This window comes from Branchiostoma lanceolatum, chromosome 10, assembly GCF_035083965.1.
Source record: "Branchiostoma lanceolatum isolate klBraLanc5 chromosome 10, klBraLanc5.hap2, whole genome shotgun sequence".
NCBI lineage: Eukaryota > Metazoa > Chordata > Leptocardii > Amphioxiformes > Branchiostomatidae > Branchiostoma > Branchiostoma lanceolatum.
This window is the reverse complement of record NC_089731.1, coordinates 14,326,230-14,350,598: the sequence shown is the minus strand read 5'-3', so window position 1 is coordinate 14,350,598 and position 24,369 is coordinate 14,326,230. Positions and strand designations below refer to the sequence as shown.

Below are 24,369 nucleotides of genomic sequence, written 5' to 3'. Positions count from 1 at the left end.
AGAGTGCGGACAGAAAAAATTGGGCATATAACAAAAATGTAACAGTCTTCTGCTGGGAGAGTAACTGTTTCTATGTCGATGGAGGTTAGACTAGTACTGTTTCTATGTTGACCTCAACTTCAAGGCTGTACTATTGTGGAAACTTTTTCTGAAAACCACGCCGCTGCCCTTGATTTCTGTGGACATAATCTCTTGTTTTGAGCAGCTCAAACCTTTTTTCATCATTTTCATTTTCAGAGTAGAATAGATTAAGTGGTGATTATGGCGGTAAAGTTGATCGGGCCAATGCGGTCACACGTTAGAAGGCCTAACGTTAACGCATTATAGGCCTAACGTTATATGGAACTCTATAAGGCTATGTAGCTATGGCTCGTGCTCATTTTGTAGGATTGTGTTTGTTACTATTAGGGCTTGTGCCCACAACTCGTTACGTTCTGTGTAAAAAGAAAACCTCAACGTACTGACCCTACTCTGCATGCGACTGAAGTTGTACCACAGTGCTGCCTGTCCATAAACTATGATTGTGTGGTTGGGGGTCAAGGCTAGCGCTATAGCCAATTTTCAGTCTAGTACCGACAGCGGTAAATATCGCCGCTGTCGCGAAAAGCGTAGTAAGTTAGGTAGTAACGTTAAGTTATTAACCGCCCCGGCTAACATTCTATAGCCCAGCACAGAGGAAAACAATATTTCCCTCCTAGTCCTACTCAGTTGATTTGCCAAAAAGAAGCAGTTTGGAAACGTAAACACTCATCATGAAACAAGTTGATAGCAGTAGAATTGTATGAAATATTCTGACTTTAATATCTGTTAAATGTTTGAGAAGACATACATACATGTGATGTGGCTTGTACAAAGAAGTCGTTCAAAATCGCACTGTTTCAGTGCCACACATAACTTAACTATTCCATAGTTATACTACACTACAGCATTGATTTCCATGTCGGATGGATATGAATATTTCAAAGTGCAACAAATACACCTTTTTGTTCTATAGATCTAGACCCCATGCAATCTAGCTTCTGATGTCTGCCGCCTATACATTGACGTATATGCCGTCTTTTGTTTGCATGCCATCCTCCCCCCAAGAAGTACTAGTATTCAATTCAATAGTTCAACGGTGCTAAAGTTTTTGTATGTTAGAGTTTCTGATGAGAAGCCTTGACGATTTTCCGAGATTGCTGTCCGCAGTTTCTTCCATCCTACTTGGCCGAGTCTTTCCCCGTGTGCAAGTACAGTTGTCTTAGCTGATCCCAGAAGACCATGCCCAAAATTATATGCGGTCCCAAACAGAAATACGAGGCCGCGGCTCCCTTGTAGAGCCCCCAGAGCCCTTCCTTTCGGAATATCTTTGCAAAACAGTCCAACAGTCCTCGGTACAACGTTCCCTTTCCGCGGACGTCCACAGGTTGATTGTAGAGTCGTACGCTGACGACGTCAAACGGCGTCATGAACGTCACCACGGCGACGCTGCAAACCATGGCACCCAACACCGGCACTGCGAAACTGTTGTGTGGAAAGATCTGTGAAGAAAAAGAGCAGAACATGATTGCTCGATGAAAAGATGCCACTTGAAAACCAACAAATTGGAAGGAAATATTTCATAACTTTCAGTTCTCTTGACCATGCTGATTTGACTATAGGGATGACATCCGCGCGCGCATCAATTTTCGTCAGTTTCACAAAAAGGTTTTTGGTCGACCGTACTATAAATCGCGTACAAATGAGCAAATATACTCAGATATCATAACGAAGGCAACTTTTTTGTGCCAAACTTTTTTTTTTTCATTCGCACGCTCACATCACGGTTTTGGGGTTCCCAGAGGATGTCATCCATATCATCAAATCAGCATGGCTTTACAGAATGATACAATGTTTCAGTTCTTGTTTGTGCACGTGGTTTGGGCGTACTGAGATTGGGTAAGGTAGCCATGTAATCCAGAATCAACTGTTTGTGTTTCTTGCAAAAAATGTGTGTTAAAGTGACCCGCCCAAAATAATGACGATGAAACTTTTGAAAGTGTAGTCGCTTTTCAATTTAACAATCAAAATTTCTGTACTTTGTATTGAAATTCTGTCAGCCCATCTGAGAGAGTTAATGCTTTCTTTGACTCTAGATAAGAGTTTAATGCGGATGTTATAACCTTGCTTTAGTGCTGTTTAGTTTAAGTTCGTCATTGAAATTTTGATAAGTAGTACAAACATCTGCAGTGCTTTTCTATTCAATTTTTTAAAGCGAAGCTTCAGGAGCGAGCTTAACAGTATATTCTAGGCCCGTTTCACAAGAATTCCCAGAATTTTACAGGAATCCGTCTGTGGACCCGCCTGTCACTCTATACCTTGTTAGTAAGGTCTGGCATTCCAGCAGGCAGGTCGATGACAGATGACCTACTTACGTTGTGTCCGATTTCATACTATTGGGAGTGTGTCAGGGAGTTACACGGAATCTAGTGTTCTTGGTTCGAAATGGGTTTTCAACCTACCCCAGTTGATCCATTATCACAAGAACTTGTTGAACAGCATGCCCCCCTCCAAAAAAAACTCTGTGAACACCATATCTTCAGACTGGCTTGGCAGACGCCATACCGACTTAGTGCTTTGTTAACATATATTATCATGGCAGAGCTAAAGAGTGCTACGTTTGTACTTTCTTTACAGTGAAGTAAGATCAACCCAAACACATTAATTGCCACACTTATTTGTTGTTGTTGCAAAGTAAGATCAAAGCTGTCCTACCCCCAAGTTCCGTATTTTCTCCTTGGAAATGGCGAAAGTGCTGAGCTGGGCTGCCGACCCCACCGCGACCCTCGGCATGGCCCCGCTGACCCCTCGCCACAGTCCCACCATGCCATACTCCCTGTAGATGGCCTTTAACCCCTGGGTCATGCTGGCGTGGGTGTGTTGGTGACCCACAGCAATAGTAGAAGTGGACTGAGTCTGGAGCTGGATCTTCACCTGCGACAAAAGTCAACAAAATCTGAAATCCAGGAATCAAGGACGCCATTTACATCAGGGCCCTACAACCATCCCTCAATAGAGACGAGGGGCGCCACAGACTTTCCTCTACTTATTATCCACTGCTCACCGAGTCACGTGTGCTATCTGCATAACGTGACATCATCCCAGCGGTGGATTGCTCACTCCCGAGTTGACGAAGACTGGTGTTGTACAGTCGTAAGTCCAATTTTGTGTTGGAAATTACAGTTAAAACTTTTTTCAGAAAATCTGAAATTGCCCAAATCTCTCTATTACATCGGGGAAGCCCACTGTATTCATCTTCCATAAACTCCAAAATCTTGGTTATCACCCAAAATTTCATCATCATCACCACAAAACGCTAAGTTTTAGGTTTACTGTGTTGAATCAGGCTTTTCGCCTTTGGGTTAGGGGATCGGACTAACCGGTGCAATGGCCTAGTGTGTAGAGTGTTCGCCTTGCACACGGTAGGTTGTGAGTTTGATCCCCGCCCGAGTCATACCAAAGACTTTAAAAATGGTACATACTGTTTTCTCTGCTTAGCACTCAGCATTTGGGAAAGAGTATGGAAGTTAAACACACACCACTACCAATGGACTTGCTGTAGTCATTGCACAAAGTTATGTGGCCCAAGGGCTGCCGAAACGGAGATGGGCGCCGCCCTATGCACCGTCTGGTGCGGGAGGTCCTTTAACTTTTAATCGGACTTGTGACCCCAAAAACTTTTTGTTATACTGTATCATTTGCTTCTTGCAAATTAATCACATTTCGTTACAATTTTGTATTCTAGCTTATGTTGTGCACACTTATGTCTTTGTAAATATGTAAGTGGTGGCGCTATAATATAAGCTTGTCAACTCGAGTGCGCCACCACTACGTCTGCAATCTCTTCCAACTTGAAAAAAAGGCAACATGTTGCATTCCAAGTATTGCCTTTTATAACGATCATATATTATCATTATCATCAGCAAATATCTACATGTCCCTTGAATATGTTAAAAGTGCACAGCAACAGCCTGTTAAGTTCAATATGATTAGAAGAAAAATGTGTTATGTTGTAGGTATGTCCGACAGTTTAATATACATGTATCAAACTAAGCATATCTATACATAACACACACATGTACATGAAAACGCAGTCAAACCTGCCCAAGAAAACCACTCAGTGGACCGATAAAATCTGGTCTATGTGGACAGGTGGGCAGTAATGACAGGATTCTTAAAGGTGCCCTAAGCGATTTCAGGGGGTAAAACTTGAATTATTCGGGGGAAAGCAATTCTGTTTGGTGAAATTGAAATTAACATTTACTTCCCCATATTAGCACATTTGCATCATTATTTCATACTTTGGGTGTTTAAAAAGAGCACAGAAACAAGCCACAAAAGGAGTATTCTATTCATTGGTACCACCCAAAAATATGAATTTCAATGCCATAATATTGCTTAAGTTGCCTTTAATGCTTGTGTCAATGAGAAAAACTACCTAATTCTGAAGGATCACCAAAAACTACTAACATTGGCCTCAGGTGGTCACTTGTACAGCTTTGAATGTATGTGCTAACAAAATAGACTAATATGAAGTTCAGGACATTTCTACTGACCATTATAATAGGGCTACCCACAAAGGCTCCTGCACAGCCGGACGCTGCCCCGGCCACAATACTTCTCCACCACACCACGTTCCCGTCTGTGTCTGTGGTCAGACCGAGGTTGTCCAGGGTCTGGTACGTGCCCAGGCGAACTGCACTCATGAAAAACTGGGACCTGTGGAAACAGAGACATATATTGTTGTTAACATCAACTTATCTCTTTCCTAAAAGTATTAACCTTTTCTTACTACCTGTCACCATATCTAATACAACTTTTGGTTGAAAAGTCTACTTAAAGCGGGGAGAAGGTTAAGGAAATACTTTCCATGTAGAGAATGGAAGGACGGCTTTCAGAAACCAGGGCAAGTCAGAAGAGGGTCTCTCCATCTTAGCCTGATTCAATCGCGGTTATAGGCAGCCGCCTGTAACGTGTACCAAGCCAGATCCTAGAAGGGCTATTACATCCCCGTACAGCTGGAGTTTGGGTTATACAAACTATCTCCATCTAACCTCTGTTTGGATAGTACAATATCTTGTTTATTGTTTCAAATAAACAATAAACAAGCTAAAAGGAAAGGAAAGGCAGGCCTTGTTAAGGGAACAGATTGAATGCAATGTTTACTGCTGCACTACATATATGAGGGAACACTTTTCTGGCCTTTTATAGTGTCAAATTGCTGATATTTCAGATACTATTTACAGGTCATAATTGCAGATTATTCTTGCTCCACTCCTCAAGCACTGTCTCTTCCATTAGAAAAGAAGCGACTTGAACTGTATGTAAGCTGTAGCAGCTAATCTTCTTCAATTGTCACTTTCAGGTCCGCCCATACCCCACCAATATGACATCTGCTTTCTTAAGTAAAAAATCATAAAAATTAATCTAATCTCGTAGATATTTCGAGCCATCTTTAATTCCAACAAGCAATCAAGCTCCGATGAAAACGTCACATCATCAGTGGCAATAAAAAGAAAGTATGAAGCCACTAATTATCTCGTGGACTATAAGTCTATATAAATTATAAACCCGATGATATAACACTTTCCACGTACCATAACGCCGGCACGAGGCCCTTCTGTAGGGCCAACAGTCCGTCTACACGACCGATGGTGAAGAAGGCGTGGAACACGTTCCGGTAATGCCGCTGGTACGTTCCACGGGACTTCAGCTCGCCTTGGAGCTGCATGCGGGTTCTAACAACCTGTGGTGTAGAAGGAAAATGGGACATGTAAAATGTTGTCGTTTTATAGCTCACACAAGATGCTTAAGTACATCGGTCGAGACTATGACATCCGACCACTATAAGGTTGTTGCTTGTTTGTTTGTATTTGTTTGAAGTTTTGTTTATTCATGATAAGCTCAAATCGGCACGCAGGCCGCTTTTCATTGAGGTCATGAGGGAAGAGGCAAGGGTCAGATACAATTTAACAGGGATACACAGTCATTTGAGTCATAATAACTCTATTGCCAGTGGGTTGTTGCGTTTCTCAGCCAGTGCCTCACTACTCGAGTCACTTCGAGGCTCCTTAATTTGACGGTAGTAGAAGGTGGTCATAAAGGATGGTACGTTGCCATAGTGAGTGAATTTCTTTGCTGACCAACGTGGCCTTGTCTGGCCGGCTATTGAAAATAAACACAGCAAATTTCCCTACCCTCATTATAGCCAACTTCTACAATTTCTCTCCACCTCCAAAGGAATTTGGTGGAGATGACCACATCGCAATCTTCAATGCCATCATTAGTAACGTTAGAACATATCTGGTTGACAGCACAACTGGTGATCGACAAGTGAAAGAAACCGTGCAATAGAAATCTATATAAAAGTCGTACAAACTAGCGTTGGAAACACCTGCTAGGATATCGTCTATGTTCCATCAGGACAGTAGGGATATTTTGAAGACGGATTTTGCTATACCGATAACGTAACTTTCATAGACTCTAGCTATGTCAGAAAGCAGTTTTTTTCTAGTCGTGGCAACTCGCGAAGGGCCTCTTTGCTTCTTTTAATAATATGTACATGTATCCCCATTCCACAAGGACGGCGTTCTCGCCGCGCGCTCTCTGCGACCTAAAATGTAAAAGAGCGCTCAACGAATTTCATATATAAAAAACGAATCTTTTTACGTTTTGTGCGTTTTGTAGTCTTTTCAGCAATTTTGTATGGTAGACAAATCCGATTTTAATAGGTCGCAGCGAGAGCGCAGGGCCATAGCCGTCTAGTGGAAGGAGGGGGGGGGGGTGCTTTCAGGTAGCCTCACCAGCCTATAAGCAAAACACGCCCTTCAAGAGTCGCCACAACTAAATAGGGTCCTTCGCCTATTTTGTGGCGGGCGAAGTCTTCGATCTACTATATAGTGTTCAGAATCAACGTTTTACATTGAATACAGAACATTGGGGGGAGGGGGGCGTGCATAGAAACGAATTGTTTCTACCGTATGCAGCGAAAATGGTAAGTGTTCTCACCGCCAATGGATTGCTGAACAGCGTAGCACCACACGCAGAAACCCCACCGATTAGAAACTCCGCCATTGCGTACAAGACCGAAGCGAACAACAAGAGAGTTGAAAATGTGACGACCACGCCGTCAGGTATAGACAAGTAGCCGGTGCACGACCCATACACGTCAGGTGTTCCATTTTCGGATAGTCGGTCAGCCTATTGTGATAATCTGCCCTACAGGTATGTCACGGAGGACCAATTATAAGCGGAGACAGACCGCAAACAGACCTGTCCGTCGAGTGCGCTATGTAGGGGAAAAACTAGGTGATCAGTTCTACCTCAGGAGCAGTTTAGGAGAGTCCAAGCCCAAAACTCTGTCTGACCAGGAACATACAGAGTAAAAAAAACAGTTGATTTAGATATAAGATTGAATAATTTACCTAATGACAGGACTGTTAGAACATCATACGACACTTCAGTCGAAGAAGAACATGACTGGGCTACTCACGTTCAGGACTTACAATGTACATATGTAGACATGTTGGCTTAACCCCGCAGTTAATGCCAACCGTGTTTGAAATATGTTCAAAGAATGTCTGAAAGACACGTTTCTCTCTGACTAGAGGGAAATACCATTAAACTCCACACGTATTCTACTTACGCATGGAAGAATAGCTCACGTCAATTCATAATAAACCGTTTGTAAATAGCATAACAAAACTGAGAATCCGCGCACATTGTCTAGAGATTGAAAAGAGTCCACTCCGCAATACACCAGCCACTCAGAGACTACATCCCACATGTAATGAAAATATTGAAGATGAATTTTGCGATGACTTGTCCTGATTATACTATAACTTTATAGCTTTACGAAAGCTATGACATTATTTGGACGGTTGTCGTAAAGAATTCTTGAACTGTCTTGTGTCGGAAGAGACTGTCGTAGATTTTTGTGGACGGTCGGGTCTGTCAAAGCCTCGCTGGAAATTGTCGACAAAAATTGCGAATTTAAAAAAAAAAGATCCACCACGCCGTTGAAACTCAATCAAACTTTATTGCACAACAAATGTAACAGGTACAATGTATGACAAGTTCTTAAGCAGTACTAAATATCAAGACATTATGCCTTTGTCTTTAACAATACTAATGAGTTTAACTTAATATAAGACTTGACAACTATTCGGAAACTGGGCGTGACCGCCGCTACGTTCTGGGTATCATTCTGTCTCATCTCCAAGCAGAGGTGTGGTGTTTTAAGGACGTCTTTTCGGTGGTAGGTTTTTTTTAACGGGTTGTCTTCACCATACCTAGACATAACACTACTTTTGTGTCTTACCCATGCATTCTGTTGATCTTTGAATGTTTGCGATAGTTTAGTTTTCGCGGTGACCTATCCACATTACCTCCGTTTCAATTGCAAACTAAAAACACCGCGAAAAACTTTACCCTTCTACCGCGAAAGTAAATCCCCTCGAAAATATATGAATATGTAGTGCTTTCATTTGTATCATCATTTAAACTGTTGTAGATCTACGTGCATTCTTCAGGACATAAATCTAGTAAAAATCCTAAAAGTGTGGTGGAAGAAGTTTCCATATAAGCTGATTGTATTTTCCAGTTCATTACCTCCGTGAAAATAGAGGTATTGCTTTCGGTGTTTTTGTCGTGGTGTTTGTAGTTTTTTTTAAATGTTGTAGTGTGACAGGATGTGAGGTGGAAGATGGTGTAATCGGAGACTGGCAGGATGGGAAGGTTAACTTGGCCCGGGTCCAAAGTTGCTAGGCACGTCCAGGACACTGACAGGAAGTTAGGTCAAAGTTCCCATAAAGGTCCCAGAATAGATTATGAAAGGTCATCTCATTTCCTGTCTTCAATTTACTGCTATACGCATGTCTGTTGCCTTATGGGGCCGGTCAGATATTTACAGGTTTGCTTAGCAAAACCTTTGTTGGATCCGTTGACTTGTGTGGTGGCCGCCATCTTGAATTGTGACGTCATAGGGTCGCCATACCATTTTATTGGGAGGGTTGTTTTTTTGGGTCGCTAGCGTTCTCTATTTTTAACAAATCGGCACACAACTATCACACATTCCACTCAAATAAAAATTCAATACCAATTCATATTTATGGAAAGACCCGTAATCGCTAAACTAACATAGCAAACCTGAAGTATATGTAGCACAAATACTTAACTCTAGTTACAATTACAATAAGAAGAAATTCACAAAACAAAAATATTTCAAGGAGCTCTTGAGATCTTCACTTTTTTATTCATCAATAGTCTGAATGATTGCAGCGTTTACGAAAGTCTGGGTAGTGACAACTACAAGTTGTCCGGATATCTCTTACGATAAAAACACTATCCAGATATTAGAAATCAAGTAAAAATATCCAATAGTCCTATGATTGCATGTCATATTGGTCTGCTGAAGCCACAGTTTCAACATTTCACTATACCCAGTAAGGCACAGTTCAAGTTTAGGTAGCAGAAACCTGCTTGCATATCTATAGCATCAGAAGGGCTGCATATAACATATGATATATAATATCATTGTTAAGCTCAGGCCATTAATGTTATAGTAAACTAAGGCCACAACTATTTCTATCATTGGTTTTCAGGTATTTCAAAATAACAACGTACACTGCAACAAGAGTCCAAGATGAGGACAGAAGGTTGGAGGGAAAAGTTGAATCTGAGTAAATTCACTCAGCAAAATTTCATAATAATTGTTCTTCCAGTTAAGAACCATTTTTTAAAAATCCAAGAGCCAACAAATTAGATCAGTGTAGCCTATTAAGCTTTCATATATAAATCTGAAAAGAGTATATAAGTTAAGGCAACAATAATGTCGATATGAAAATACACTCATATTGTACCCATTTTACCATAGCTGTCTGCTTTAAACTTCACCGATATACAGAACATACATGGCTCACAAACAGTTTCTTCCTGTCCTTTCTGGCACAGTTTTCTGACATCTAGTCTTTCCAATAAATCTTGTCTAAAACGATGAGCTGCCCCATCCTTGTCATCACATATCCATATTCTGTCACCTGCTCAAATCTTACTTCAAACATCTTTAAGTACCATTTAAAGTTTTTTCACACACACAATATTGTTTTTACCTGCCAATGTATTGGTAGTCATTCGACTACCTTCCTCAAGGCAATAATAACTTGATCTGATAATGGTTCGAACAGGGAGTTAGAGAAGCAATATATGAGAGGATGTACAATCCCGCCCTCAACAGGAAAGGGGGTCTTCACGTTGAACTTTCAGGCACTTGGGGTGATGCACTACCCCCCACCCCCGGACGAACAACATTTAGTTACTGTACTAAAACAACATTAGCTGATTGAACTATTAGCATACAACCGTGTCTTCAATTAATCTTCTTTTTAAGACTATGTCAAGACATCCTAAATTGTCTTAATCTCATTAACATATCTATTCAGAGTTTTGGTATAAAACCTGGTCTCCCAGTCCTATCCTTAGTCACTGACGAAAGACAACTAATGCTGTCTGAAATGTCTGACTGTTTCAAAATTTCAGTTTCCAAAAACTATTTTTGGCGTTAATAACTTGATCTACTTATTACAAAATGTACGTCAATGAAGGTTAGACATCAAGGAAATAAGATACGCCAAATAGCAGTTACTCAAGCAACTGGATATGATTTTGATCTACTTATTTTTGCCTTGGGGAAGGTAGCTACTGAAACATAAATTGGCAGGTGGGAACATTTCTAAGTGTGTGAAAGAACTTGAATATCCATTCGCTCACCAACCTAACTACTAAACTATTCAAGGACTGTCAAATACCGGTATCTCTTTTCATTTCAATCTCAATAAAATTTGCTTTAAATTAACAATCATGGTGGGGTCTACTACTAGTATGTATCCAAATGTGGGAGAGACCCTGGAGGTTTGTTTGTTTGTTTGTTTGTTTGTATGCCAGTCCTGGTTTCTTTCCAACCTATACTGCAGAATCTCTTCCCTTCCCAAACTGTAAGTAAAGTTCTCTGAAGCGATCCCAGAAAAGCAGGCTCAAAATTGTGTGCGGTCCCAGGCGAAAATACGACGCAGCAGTCCCTTTGTAGAAGCCCCAGATGCCCTCCTTGTGGAATATTTTCTGGAAACAGTCCCAAACTCCTCGGTACAACGTTCCCTTCCCGCGGGCGTCCACGGGCTGGTTGTAGAGTCGCGTGCTGACGACGTCAAACGGCGTCATGAACGTCACCACGACGACGCTGCTCACCATGGCACCCAACATCGGCACTGCAAAACTGTGGTGTGGAAAGATCTGCAAGGGAGCAAATTCAGATGTTATCGGTCATGAAATTTTCAACATAGTAATTCAAAATATATCAATTCGAATTTCCTTTTTTTTTTTGTTACTATAGTGTGGTTGTGTTTGACCTAGAACCCAGAGGTCCTGGGTTCGAATTCTGTCATGTCACCAATCTTTTGCCCTTGGGAAAGGCGCTTTATACGACGTTCCTCACTCAACCCAGGTGTAAAAATAGCTACCTGACTTTGGTTGGACATGTAAAAGACAGTGGAAACAGAGGATAGGCTCCGCCTTCCTATAATGTGCCCCAGACACAGTGGATAACAACTCACTGCTCCTACAGCCTCGAAAAGGCGATGGAACTACCTTTCCCTTTACTTTTTATATTTCTGTATTTGAAGTTTGACAAGAAGATACATAACACATTTCTGTCATCAGATGAGAGAAAGGGAGAGGGAGAAAGAGAGAGGGAGAAAGAGAGAGGGAGAAAGAGAGAGAGACAGCAAGAGAGAGACAGCAAGAGAGAGACAGCAAGAGAGAGACAGCAAGAGAGAGACAGCAAGACAGAGACAGCAAGACAGAGACAGCAAGAGAGAGAGAAAGCCTCCTACCCCTAAGTTCTGTATTTTCTCCTTGGAAATGGCGAATGTGCTGAGCTGTGCTGCCGACCCCACCGTGACCCTCGGCATGGCCCCGCTGACCCCTCGCCACAGTCCCAGAATGCCATACTCCTTGTAGATGCCCCTTAATGCCTGGGTCATGCTGGCGTGGGTGTGTTGGTGACCCACAGCAATGGTGGAGGCTGACCGGGATTGTAGCTGGGTTTTCACCTGGGATAGAAATTAAAAAGCAGAATATTGCAATGAAAATACCCAGACATAGGGATGTGTAGCTAAACATAACATCAGGTACAGGTACAGAAGTTTAGATATCTATCTGAACTTTTTGACAACATAACATGAATAAATATTTAACTGATTGTTTGACCCGATTTACACTGGGAAAATTTCTGCATGGAAGTACGACAACGGCGTACAACAAAGTCGTACATCTTCAGCATACAACACCTTTTTCTTGGGTGTACATCGGCCCAGCACGTTGTGGACAGGCATTTTTATGGCCCATTTATCTAGACTTCAGGTATCTTATGGAGAGAACCCATGCTTTGGAGGATCTCAAATTAAGAATGGTTCTGATCTCAACAACCACACAATGTTTTCATCACATTATGATGTCCTTGGGTAGGGATAACAAGTTTTTAGTAACAAAATATGTAAAAAAGTTATACACACCAGTGTAAGTCTATTCAGGTACAGTACCAGTCCATTGTTGTTCCAGTATTTTGGTCCTGTATCTAAATGATTTTCACAGTACTGTACTGGTACTCAGGGTACATACTAGTACCCACACATATTTATGTAGGTTGTGATTGTACCAATGGTCATCATTTTCATGTATATGACTACCTACACAGCATTTTATTTCAGTTAGATAACAGTATATATATTACATGCATTATTGAATCTATTCTCAACTTTTGTCACACCTTATGGCGTCACCTAAAGGATGACTGAACTGAACCATTTTTACTTGTAAGCTATGAATTCATAGAACACACATCTTGTATTTGTGTTTTTCAATTTTTGTTCCGTTACTTTCATGTTTAACCTTCTCCCTAACCAATAGAGAATGGGGTGCCAAACGGCTACTTCAGTATGCTAAAGGTTAAGTTCTTATTTCAAGTTCACTGATTGCTTAGTAACCAGGCATTTGTAATTTCTACCAGCTTTCAGCTGCCACAACAATCAATAGGGAAATGAAAGGAGGTCAAAAAGTCATGAGCCCTTTAAAATGTAAACATGCCCTCTGATTGGTGGGGAGGGTGGGCGTGTTGGGGGTGTGACTGAGGTGGTACCACTCTATGCCCATTATACAGCCCTTCATGTTCTCCTAGATATAGGTTGTCCTTCAGTTGTGGTTGTCATAGGGATATGCTCTTTATAGGGATATGTTTATGGAAGTCTAATTTTCTAGCGTCCGTTGCTGAATTTAATGTTGTGTTGGAAATACATGATTGAAATAGTACTTAAGTATATAATACATATATACATTTGCGTCAGTGTGGCACAACGGTTAGAGTGTTGGACTCAGAACCAATAGGTCCCAGGTTCGATGCTCACCATGCCCCGACGTCGTGCCCTTGGGAAGGCACTATACACGACTTTCCCTGGTGGTAGAGTGACGCCCACCGAGCCTCTTCTGCTAATCTGTCTAAAAGTGTGCACAAAACACACACTACTGATTTGGTTGCCAATATGCCAACACCTAGCACATTTGCTACCAAGAACCATACAATTTATTTGGCTATTCAGTTAAAAGCTGAATTGCTGTACAAGATGGCGGACATGTGTACTGACCATATAGATAGGACTACCAACAAAGGCCCCAGCACAACCGGAAGCTGCACCTGCCACAATACTTCTCCACCACACCACGTTCCCATCTTTGTCTGTGGTCAGACCCAGGTTGTCCAGGGTCTGGTATGTGCCCAGGCGAACTCCGTTCATGAAAAACTGGTACCTGCAAAATAGCGGCAAGTGGGTTAATGTAGTAATACTGTGTTGCTAATTTTAATTTTTAGCTATGGGACCTCAAGTGAGTGAGTGAGTGAGTGAGTGAGTGAGTGAGTGAGTGAGTGAGTGAGTGAGTGAGTGAGTGAGTGAGTGAGTGAGTGAGTGAGTGAGTGAGTGAGTGAGCAAGTGAGGGTGAGTGAGTGAGTGAGTAAGTGAATGAATGAATTTTACTGTTTTGAACTTAATTTCAAACAAAGACTACTACTGCCATCAGTATATTGTGAAATTACTTCAAATTAGACATGGACTTCTTCAAGTACTGTATTTCAAGTGTCTTACAATGCATACAATTAGACGGCTGTGCTACTGCAAATTTGGGCATTATGACTTGTTTTGCAAGCCACAGCAAATTGAAAAAACATATCTAGGTTCGATCAATTCAAACTGGAAATAGTATTACATGTAGTCTCAATGACATGACAACCAAGACACTCCCATTACTGTAATTCTTGTTTCTTTCACTGTAACTTTATGTTCACTGTTTTCACTGTCACCTCTGTACCATGAACTTATCACGTGAAAAAAACTGTTGTTATCATTTATGATTCCTTCACTTGCCTCCACCATGAAGTTAAAGTTCGGTGAAAATGTCAATTTTTCGTACACCGTGAAATGTTGCTACCATGAAGATAAAGTGAATTGCAGTATTCTATCTAACTCCTCTATTTTCTATTCTCTCCGTACCATAACGCCGGCACCAGGCCCTTCTGCAGGGCTAGCAGTCCATCCACGCGGCCGACGGTCAGGAAGGCGTGGAACACGTTACGGTAATGGCGCTGGTACGTTCCACGGGACTTCAGCTCGCCTTGGAGCTGCATGCGAGTTTTAACAACCTGAAGACGGGGAAACAGATATGGTCATTAGATTGTATGACATTCCTTATGATTGTGTAAGCACTGTAACAGTGGGGTTCAAGCTCCTCTAACTGACCAGTCTAACGGGTCTGGACCTTTTAGCCTAATGGTTAGTGCGTGCGGTTTGTGCACTCACGGGCCCGGGTTTGATCCCCGGAGCCAGGAAACTGTGCCACTCGCCTCTTGTGTTTCAGCACAGTCATATTTCACAATTGTCTACTCACTCTCTGGAAATACACTTATAAATAAGGGAGTCTGAGGCCCTGTGTGTTGGCAGATCAGTTTGTTTTTATTTTATCTTTGAGGAAACATCGTAATGGGTAAATACACCCGCCAAAAAGAAAAGAAAGACTGCCAACACACAGAGCAAGGAGACAACAATGAAGGCGTGCGCGGGAACCTATTACGTCACTCCGACTCACTTGTATCCAATGACTTGGTATCTCTTGCGCACATGCGCGCGACAATCCCACTACATGTATGATTTTTTTGATATTTTTCATAGACTTAGAACCCGGCCGTCTTTCCTCAGCCAATCAGGAGCGTGCATTTCTTGTGACTAAATCCACATAGTGTGGCCTCCCAAGGGGTAGGGGTGTTCTAAGTAACGAATAAATTGACTAAGTTGGAGACGCCCACCAGTAGGTGAAGTTCCATCAACCTGATTGGATAAAATTGTGGGCGTCTCCAACTTAGTCAATTTATTCGTTACTTAGTACACCCCTACCCCTTGGGAGACCACCGGGGCCTGACCCAGAAAGGTGCCAGTTTTTGTTTTCTTATAATTACCAGTAACACACAAGGCTGGTCCCACCACCACAGAGGTGCCAGATAATTTGTCACGGTCTGGTCAAGAAGGCTCTACATTTCAATTTCTTCCTCTTGTATTTCACCTCAAACACCTTAAGGTCAACAAAAATGCATGTCCTTTTTAATATATGTATTTATATTATTTGCTTCGGAAAGACAATCGGGCTCTAAAATAGTTAGATCCCGAGATCTGGGTGTCTTATTGGATTTGGTACTGCTCCGCCCACCCTCGGGAGTTTGTTGGCATCCCTCGGGCTTCGCCCTCGGGGAACCAACAACTCCTCGGGTGGGCGGAGCAGTACCAAATCCACTAAGAAACCCATATCTCGGGATCTAACTATTACTTAACTCTACATAAATATGACTAGTTGACCAGGGTGTTGGGGTGAGTTGCTTGGTTAAAACAAGGAGGTAAAAGCATTTAACATCCCTAAGTTCTCAAGTAAAATATTCTGACTATACTTAGTAATACATATATCTTAGATACTTCACGCCATGTGAAAAAACACACTCCTAATCTGTAGGTGTGTATTCAAGATACTGTAAAGGCAGAAATGTTTGCAGTGGTTTTAATTTCGCGGTAGGGAGAAAATGGAGTGTTTAATTATGACAATAGTAAAGAAGGGGGTAGGTGGGCAAAAAATTTCATGGTGGTTTTATGTGCACGACGAAGAGCTCACAGCGAAAACTATGAACATAAAACCACTGTGAACATTTCTGCATTTACAGTACTCAGTTATTTCAGCACTGTTTCAACATTGTGTACTGATGGGAATGGGGCCTTGGAATGTAACAACATGAAACTTCTAAATTTCTCACGGGTGACTTAATGCATGATTTTTAAACAAATATATTTGTTTTGAGCCCTGTGTGTGTGAGATCTTGTTATGTAAGGAAGAGAAAAATGCAGGCAACTAGCTATATGGAATTCCTCTGTAAGAGATTGAAACGTACATGGCCTTAGATGAAGGTGGCGTCGTGTGGCGAAACGGTTAGAACATTCGGCTGTCAAACAAGGGGACCCCAGTTCAATCCCGGGTTGCCCCCAGACATGTCTGGACATGCACCCGACGTTGTGCCCTTGGGAAAGGCACTTAACACAAATTTCCTCACTTCACTCAGGTGTAAATGAGCACCTAGCTTCGGTTAGGGACATCCCTTGGATAGGATGTTAAATAGACATCCCGTGTTTGGGGAGAGCCACACCTCACACACGTAAAAGAACCCACCACACCTTTCGAAAAACAAAAAGAGTAGGGGCATGCCCCGGTGTGCGATGGTCCAAATCTTACAGTCGGTATATAGGCTACAATATCTTTAGCAAGTTGAAGTTGGTAGCCTCAAAATGAAAGAAGAAGAAGAAGAAGCGGTGAAAAGAAGCCCAACCTGTGATTTGACCTTCCTAAGTAAATGATTGGAAAAACCTGTTGTACACTATATGGTGGGGGTGTATGGTAGACGACAATGACATTATTGAGGGAAAATGATAGTTGTTCTCACCTCCAGTGGGTTGGTGAACACACAGGCACCACAAGTTGAAAACCCTCCGATCAGAAATTCCGTCATTGTGAAAAAAGTCCAGGTGAACAGCAGAAGACCGGAAATATTCGAAGGTGACAACAACAACAACTTGAGACGTTGACGTTATTCTTAATTTCAGACAGTTTCAACGGCTAGCACGTCAGCCCTGGCATCTTAAAAGTACACCTTAAAGTCTTAGGCAACCTCATGATCTTTGAAGCTGAGATTTGGTGACGTTTAAGCCGAGAAAAACCTTAAACCGACAAAACTTCCAGCTTCGCAGGAGCAACAGCGTGCACATGCGTGTCAGCCATGCGGTGGATGACCTGACCTCGTTCCCAGGACCAGTTGGCACGTTGCGTCAGTACTTTGTAACAGAAAACGATATCGATTCACTCATCGGTGTTTTCAGAAATATAATTTAGTACTGATAGAAATTTTGAACGGTGATTGCGTTGTAATTTGTGAGTAGTTGCTTTTTTCTATGACAACCCTGGAAACGAGAGTGACCTTGTGATGACGGGTGACCCCGCCCTTTATTGCATCACATGTTATTGTCCATCTTAAATACTCTCCAAGCAGATGTTTGGCGCCGCTCCGGCTTGTTTTGACGTCTTTTTAGGCGTTTTTGTGGTGCTTTCTATTTTGCCAGGTTTCATGTTTGGCTAGCGGACAAGAAGAAATCCTGACAAAATAGAAAGCCCTACAAAAACGGCTAAAATATGTCAAAAACAGCTGTTGCATAGCCTCTGCTTGGAGAATACATGTAAAATACCAGTTAGGGTCAAATTGTCAATCTTTAAGCAGGTGCATAACTTCGACCTTGCTCGGTGGATTTTTTTAAATGTGTTTTCCTTTTGTCGTCTGGATCTGCCAACAAAAAGTGTACATTGAAAACATCAGCACCGGAAATACAGCTTGTTATCGTTGCCCTTGCTTCAGGTCAGAGTCTTCTTTATGCCAGGTTGATTTGAATATATACTTGACATCCGGCGGCGCACCAATTTTCGTCCGTTTCCAAAAAAAAAAAAATTCTTGCCTTTATACTGTAAATCGTACAACGCAGCTGCAAAATGATCAAATATATGCAGTAAATTAAAGAAAAATATTGGAAAACTGGCGATCCTATTAAACGTCGTAGAATGCCAAAATCAGTCCCAAAGTCAAAGAAGATGTGAAGAAGGAAAATGTAGAATCTATTATTCACTATACCATACTAACTGTGTGTTAGTCATTTGGTTGAACCTTCCTGACCATGTAGATTTTATAATTAGGGCAACTTTTTTTTCTTGCCGAACTTTTATTTTATTCGCACGCTCGCATCAGTTTTGAGGTCCCCAGAGGATGTCATCCATAATCAAATGAACATGTTACATGCCCCCCGCCGCGCCAGACCCTTTTAAAATGGGGAATGAGAACGTTTTGTCAATATCTATCACTGCATTTTAAAAGACACTACAACAGCCTCATTACCCAGATGGGTAACAACTGGCTGTACTTCAGATGAATTCGATTGAATTTCGTCCGGCTATGGAAGTTCAATTATTACTTTTTTGGGCCCACGACAGGGCCTGGTGGAGACTATATGTACTGTATCATTCTTTAGCCGCGTATCTAGGCTTCTATCACGGCCATATGAACAGCAGGACAAAGTGAAATAAAGTGAGTGACAGTGAAAGTCATCTCGAACCAGTTTAGCTCACTGAAGAGCTACTATCCCACTGGTCGTGATAGGAAGGGCATACGCTATTTAATTATTTTACAGGTTCATTGTACCGGGCCGGAATAATCCCCTAGCGGCTCTTTTCGACAACTACAATGAACATGGACTAAATGTCCCATCCTGAGGACTGCGACCCTATCCAGTAGCATGTATGTCGGGCGAGCGACAACACCTGGGATTCGAACTCCTATAACCTCTTGGTCCAGAGGCAGGGTCATTATCCGCTAGACCGTACGTACGCACGCTACAAAGCCATGTTCTTAGAGAAAAATATCCTGGTGATTTAACGTACTAGCAGCTTCGTGCGACGACGTATCCTTCATGCCAGCAGCCATAAGAAATATTGCCACAGCCAGAACCGTTGGCCTATCCTGGGTTTTAGGAATTTCCCTTCACTACTAAGATTCTAAACCCTGGTTCCTGCTATGGGGAGGCAGCACAAGGACACTTGCCTTGGGGGTGTGGTTTTGAATTCCACACTAATTCTAAGGGTTCGTTCACACTTGTGCGTGTCAAGTTCGCATGAGTTGCGTATTGACATTTTGTTGGTTTATGTTAAGTTTGCAGCCAAAGAAGTCGATTTTTCTGTTCGATAACCAGACTGCACAACGGTGGGTCAAAACAGGAAACTTAAACCCAAACCAAAACCACTTACCTAAACCAAAGATGTCAAACAATCTATTACTAAGTATATCGTCTCATCCCATACTACATGTCACATATGTACATACTAGTCTGTTGTAGGGTAGAACACGGCTATCAAGCCATTCAGATGTTTTGGGTTGCACTATGTGGAATATGATGACTATTCGCATTAGCCTTGAAAAGTTATCGAAAGGTTACCGTGTTATATTTATATGTTATACCCATCTAATATCTTGCAAGCGATGCAACTACTCGGGACGTCCCGCCCATAGCTCAACTGGCAACAGCCTCACAGTTGAGCTTCTGGTTCCAATAAGGTTCAGTCCTGGGTCAGGACATCTAGGTTGGGACTGCAACCATCTTTCGGAAGGGACGTAAAATGGTTGTTACGTGTTCGAGGAGGTGACCTGTAAGAATATACCCTGCTACTGAAACAGAAAGGAAATTTGCTGACCTATGTGCCTATAGCTCAACTGGTAGCAGCATCATAGTTGAGCTCCTGGTTCCTATTAGTTGCTATCAGGAGATCCTGGTTCAATATTTGGTCAGGACATCTCGGTTGGGACTGCACCCGTCTTATGGAAGGGTCGTAAAATGGTGGTCCCGTGTTCGAGGAGGTGTCCTGTAAAAATATATCCTGCTACTGAAACAGGAAGGAAAGTTGCTGCCCTCGTACTTCGGTCAACGTACTTCGGTCATTCCCTTGTTCTGTTGAAAAAACATTTCCTGTTTGTTCATTCGTTTGGCAAAATGTTGACAGGAAGTATCGAAATTTTCACTTCCCTGATTATACCCCTTTTACGTGGCTGGACAGAAATCAATGCCTTAAAAGGAAATGACATGCCCTGCCCGCCACTTCCGTTAAGAAACTTGCACAAACATCGTTAACGTCATTCGCGTCATTTCCTCATTTTCATGGAGTTAATTCCGGTGAAAACACGCCAGTCTCTGTTACAGGGCAATAGGAGGTCCATCACTTGTTTGTCGCGCTCAAATCACCTGTACATTTTCTCCATTTGCTCATATGATAAAGGCAACCAAAGCAATATTAGTGTCCAAAATATGTGAATAAGATAATTCTGAAATCTTTATGGTAGTGGCATTCACTAATACTGTTTAGCTGTTTAGCACATTTGCGTAATAACTTCATACTTTGAGCATTTTTAAACCGCGCAAAAACGTGCCATACGATGATCACCTGAGTTTAGCGAGCCTACAAAAACCCGGGTGACGATTTTCAGTGAGTTCTCACATCACAACGATGTCGTATTTTTGCATCACGGACGTCACTTAACATTGTGATAGTGTTGTTGTTTGAACTAATAATGTATAACAATGACTAAATAAATTGACTTTCAAAATCCGATTTTTGGGCCTTAATATTGCTTAGATTTCATTTAATAGAATTATGATTTCCCAGCGTTGTTTAGTCATCATTGTATGTTTTCACTTTTATGTTTTATGATTCACTCTTAGCTTATACACTATCGATAACTGTTCTTTATTTGCAATCAGCCTACGGACATAAATTTGCAATAAACATGTTGTTGTTGTTAAAGTGGCAAGGCGGTTTTGTGGTTAGGGTTGTTGACTTAGAATCCAAAGGTTCTCGGCTCGCATCCCTGGCAGGCCCTACAGTTGTGTCCTTGTGAAAGGCACTTAACACACATTTCCTAACTCGACTCAGGTAAAAATGAGAACCTAGCTTCGGTTAGGAACGTCCTTTAGTATGGGACGTAAGGATGGGGGTGCTTTCTTTTTTGGGGGAGAGAGCCACACATCGACCACATTAAAGAACCCACCACACATATAACAAAAAGAGTAGGGATCCTTCCTGGTGTGAGTGGATCAAACCTTACAGTCTGGGCCCGGGTTGACATCTTCAAAAGGTGATAGTCACATGTTCTTTATTCTATATTCTTTATTAAAAATTGCAACGAGACAATACACAGTGCTATTGGAACGCCAGCCAGACAAGCTGATGTTGCGGACCACTAACATTACAATTAAATTGAATACAACAATAAAACACTTAGGCAGTTCATAGAATGATACAATATAAAACAATGCAGTAAATATTGAGTATGCGGTCACATGTTATGTCAATCATTCCAAAATGTGGGAAATAGATGAATAAATGTTAGACGTCGCAATCGTCGAAATTCATCACCGTTACGCGTACGCACAAACATATTTCTCCACATGTCTGTTTTTTTTCTATCCTATTCTATAGATTCATTGGCAAAGAAAAGAGGATGGCTACTAGGCTAGTTGTTTTCTATACGCCTAATAACAGTTACTCAAACAACTGGATATGATTTTGGAAACGGTCAGACCTTTCAAGTCTAAAGTCTTTCATTTGTTTTCCTTTTGGAAATTCTACAATTGTCTTCTTTTTATTTGCATATCAATTCATAGTTCGTGGTTAAAACCTGCTGTTGAACAAATCTTGCTCAGAGTCAATGACGAAAAGTAGTGGATACCACTTGAAATGTTTGACCGTTTCCAAAATCATATCCAGTTGCTTGAGTAGCTACTATTTGGGGTATCGTAATACCGTCCAGTGGTTAGCGATCTTGCCTCTGGAACTAGAAGCCCCGGGTTCGATCCCGGCTGTGTCGCTCATCCGACATGCACGCTACCGGAAAGGGTCGCAGTTCTTAGGACAGGACGTTAAGCCGTGGTCCACTGTTCATTGTGCTTGTCGAAAAGAGCTAGGGGAATTTCCCCGGTACAATGAACCAGTAAATACTGTACATAGCGTCTGTCGTCTCTGTCATGACCAGTGGAAGATTAGATCATCTGTTCATTGAGTTCATTTGAGCTAAACTGGTTCGATATCACTTTCCTTCCCTTATCTGTATGTCTAACCTTCATAGTTTTGACAAACATTTAATTATTACAAAACATAAAAAAGATTGCTCTGGGGAGCTTTCGAGACGAACTCTCTGTCTCTTCGTCCACCCGGTATTACAGTCAGATCTCGTCTTGGAGTTCTCTTGTCACGTGACTTGATGTTGATTATCACGTGACAGGAGAACCTTCATAGTTGTTTTCTAGTTTTTACAGGAAGCTGTTTCATCGACTGGAAGAAACGGATGTTTGTCGGCTACCTCTGTATCCGGTTGTTATGCGATTCAATGAACACCTAACCGCGTCTGACAAATACTTAACAACCTCATCCATGTCATCAGAGAACTAGTAACTTTACTATATGGTTTTCATGAACCGTTGGAAGATTTTGATCATGACCAATCAGAATCAAGTTCATCTACCGGTGCAATGACATTCGTTGGGTCATGAGTTCGATCCCCGGCTAATCGAGTCATACCGAAGAATTTCTCTGCTTAGCACTCAGCATTTGGGAAAGAGAATGGTAGTTGTATGCACACACCACTGCTAGTGGACTAGCACCCTGCTGTAGTGATTACACAAAGTTGTGTGGCCCAAGGGCTATTGAAGTGGAGATAGGCGCCGACCTATGCACCATCTGGTGCGGAAAGGACTTTGACTAAGAAGACTTAAGGGCACTTACAAGGTAAGGTCGACTTTCCTCACTCAAACGTTTGCTTTTGTAAAATCTATGATATAACAATGCGTCTGAATTTAGGAGCCAGGAGACTTCGATCCTCAAAATTTCATCATTGCTACAAAAAGCTTCTAATCCTGATTTCTTAGGTTTACTGTGTTGAATTAGACTTTTCGCCCTTGGGTTAGGGGATCAAACTTGCACCTCCAACAACTTTTTCTTATACTGCATCATTTGCTTCTTGCGCATTTGATAAGTTCATCACATTTTGTGACAAGTATGGCCATCATATTTCGTTACGATTTTGTCTTCTAGCTTGTGTTGTTAAGTTTCATGTATTGTATATAAGTTTAGTGGTGGCGGTCATATAAGTTTGGCAGCTTGAGTGCGCCACCGCTACGTTCTTTATAATTACCGATTCAGCTGCGTAGGTCTTTTACTTGCTCGAATGCCCAGTTTGGTTCGAACAATGTAAATAATTTGCTGACTGTGTGCAATTGTTAAGTGTTATTGTTACTCATTGTACCAAACTATGCACAATTCAGGGAGGCGCAAGCCTTTCCCAGTGCACGTAACTTTGCGGTTTTGAATAAATAGATAAAAAATGTAATGTTGTCCAACTTGTCCCTCTAACAAGTCTCCCTCGAATTGGTGCCGCTGGAGAAGGCGGATACCCAACATGTGTGGGCCTCAGATTCGCAACCGGTTATCCACCTTAAACAAATCCACGCGAAGGCTACCGTGCCACCCCATGCCCGTAGCCAGGGGGGGGGGGGGCTGTCGGGGGGTTCGGACGAACCCCTCCATTGGCTTGAAGGTCCACTTTCACAGGCTTGAAGGTCCACTTTTTAATGTTCAAGATTTTTTTCATGGTGGACTTATTTGTATCACCAGCAATGTCACTGAGGCTAGGATCCTAGAAAAAACTTTGTCTCTGATTTTTCCTCTGAAATTCTCTCAAAAACACAGGAAATGCCCTTTCAGAAGGTTCAATTCTTAGAAATTGAAACGCTCAAGGGTCCACTTTTTAACGTCCAAGGTTGTTTTTTTCAAAAAGGTTTTTTTTAGAAAAACTGCTAACTTTGTCTCTGATTTCTTCCTTTGAAATCCTCTCAAAAACACAGGAAATGCCATATCAGAAGGTTCAAATTTTAAAATTTCCCTGGGGGGCATACCCCCGGACCCCCCTAGGAAGCTCGCGCCTGCGGCGCTCGTCTCGCGCCTACGGCGCTCACTGGTCCCTTAGAAATTAAAAAGAACCCCCCCATTCAAAATCCTGGCTACGGGCATGCACCCCTTCTCACTCCGATGTAGGAATTGACACGGTCACCATACTCGATTTGAATATCTGTATTTGTATCT

The 24,369-nt window shown here is 41.9% G+C and overlaps 2 protein-coding genes across 2 annotated transcripts; both read right to left on the bottom strand.

The window, feature by feature from the left end:
• Positions 1-1,157: 1,157 nt before the first annotated feature.
• Positions 1,158-7,188, bottom strand: LOC136443359 (solute carrier family 25 member 35-like). Its single transcript, XM_066440578.1, has 5 exons — positions 7,027-7,188; positions 5,616-5,764; positions 4,575-4,737; positions 2,734-2,952; positions 1,158-1,520 (listed from the first exon to the last, which is right to left on the bottom strand). Exons 1-5 carry the CDS (start codon positions 7,090-7,092, stop codon positions 1,200-1,202), a joined length of 918 nt encoding a protein of 305 aa, XP_066296675.1. The 5' UTR covers positions 7,093-7,188; the 3' UTR covers positions 1,158-1,199.
• Positions 7,189-9,238: 2,050 nt separating this feature from the next.
• Positions 9,239-17,444, bottom strand: LOC136443360 (solute carrier family 25 member 35-like). The gene is made up of 5 exons (XM_066440579.1): positions 17,090-17,444; positions 14,610-14,758; positions 13,710-13,872; positions 11,904-12,122; positions 9,239-11,304 (listed from the first exon to the last, which is right to left on the bottom strand). Exons 1-5 carry the CDS (start codon positions 17,153-17,155, stop codon positions 10,978-10,980), a joined length of 924 nt encoding a protein of 307 aa, XP_066296676.1. The 5' UTR covers positions 17,156-17,444; the 3' UTR covers positions 9,239-10,977.
• Positions 17,445-24,369: the final 6,925 nt, after the last annotated feature.

Bases quoted from the DNA above. Each gene is read 5' to 3' on its own strand.
- LOC136443359 (XM_066440578.1), bottom strand. From the start codon at position 7,092: ATGGCGGAGTTTCTAATCGGTGGGGTTTCTGCGTGTGGTGCTACGCTG. The intron at 5,765-7,026 runs GTGAGAACACTT...TCTACACCACAG, and splicing joins TGTTCAGCAATCCATTGGCG to GTTGTTAGAACCCGCATGCA. The intron at 2,953-4,574 runs GTCAGTAGAAAT...CTTTTGTCGCAG, and splicing joins TGGGTAGCCCTATTATAATG to GTGAAGATCCAGCTCCAGAC.
- LOC136443360 (XM_066440579.1), bottom strand. From the start codon at position 17,155: ATGACGGAATTTCTGATCGGAGGGTTTTCAACTTGTGGTGCCTGTGTG. The intron at 14,759-17,089 runs GTGAGAACAACT...CCCCGTCTTCAG, and splicing joins TGTTCACCAACCCACTGGAG to GTTGTTAAAACTCGCATGCA. The intron at 13,873-14,609 runs GTACGGAGAGAA...GCTATTTTGCAG, and splicing joins GGCCTGGTGCCGGCGTTATG to GTACCAGTTTTTCATGAACG.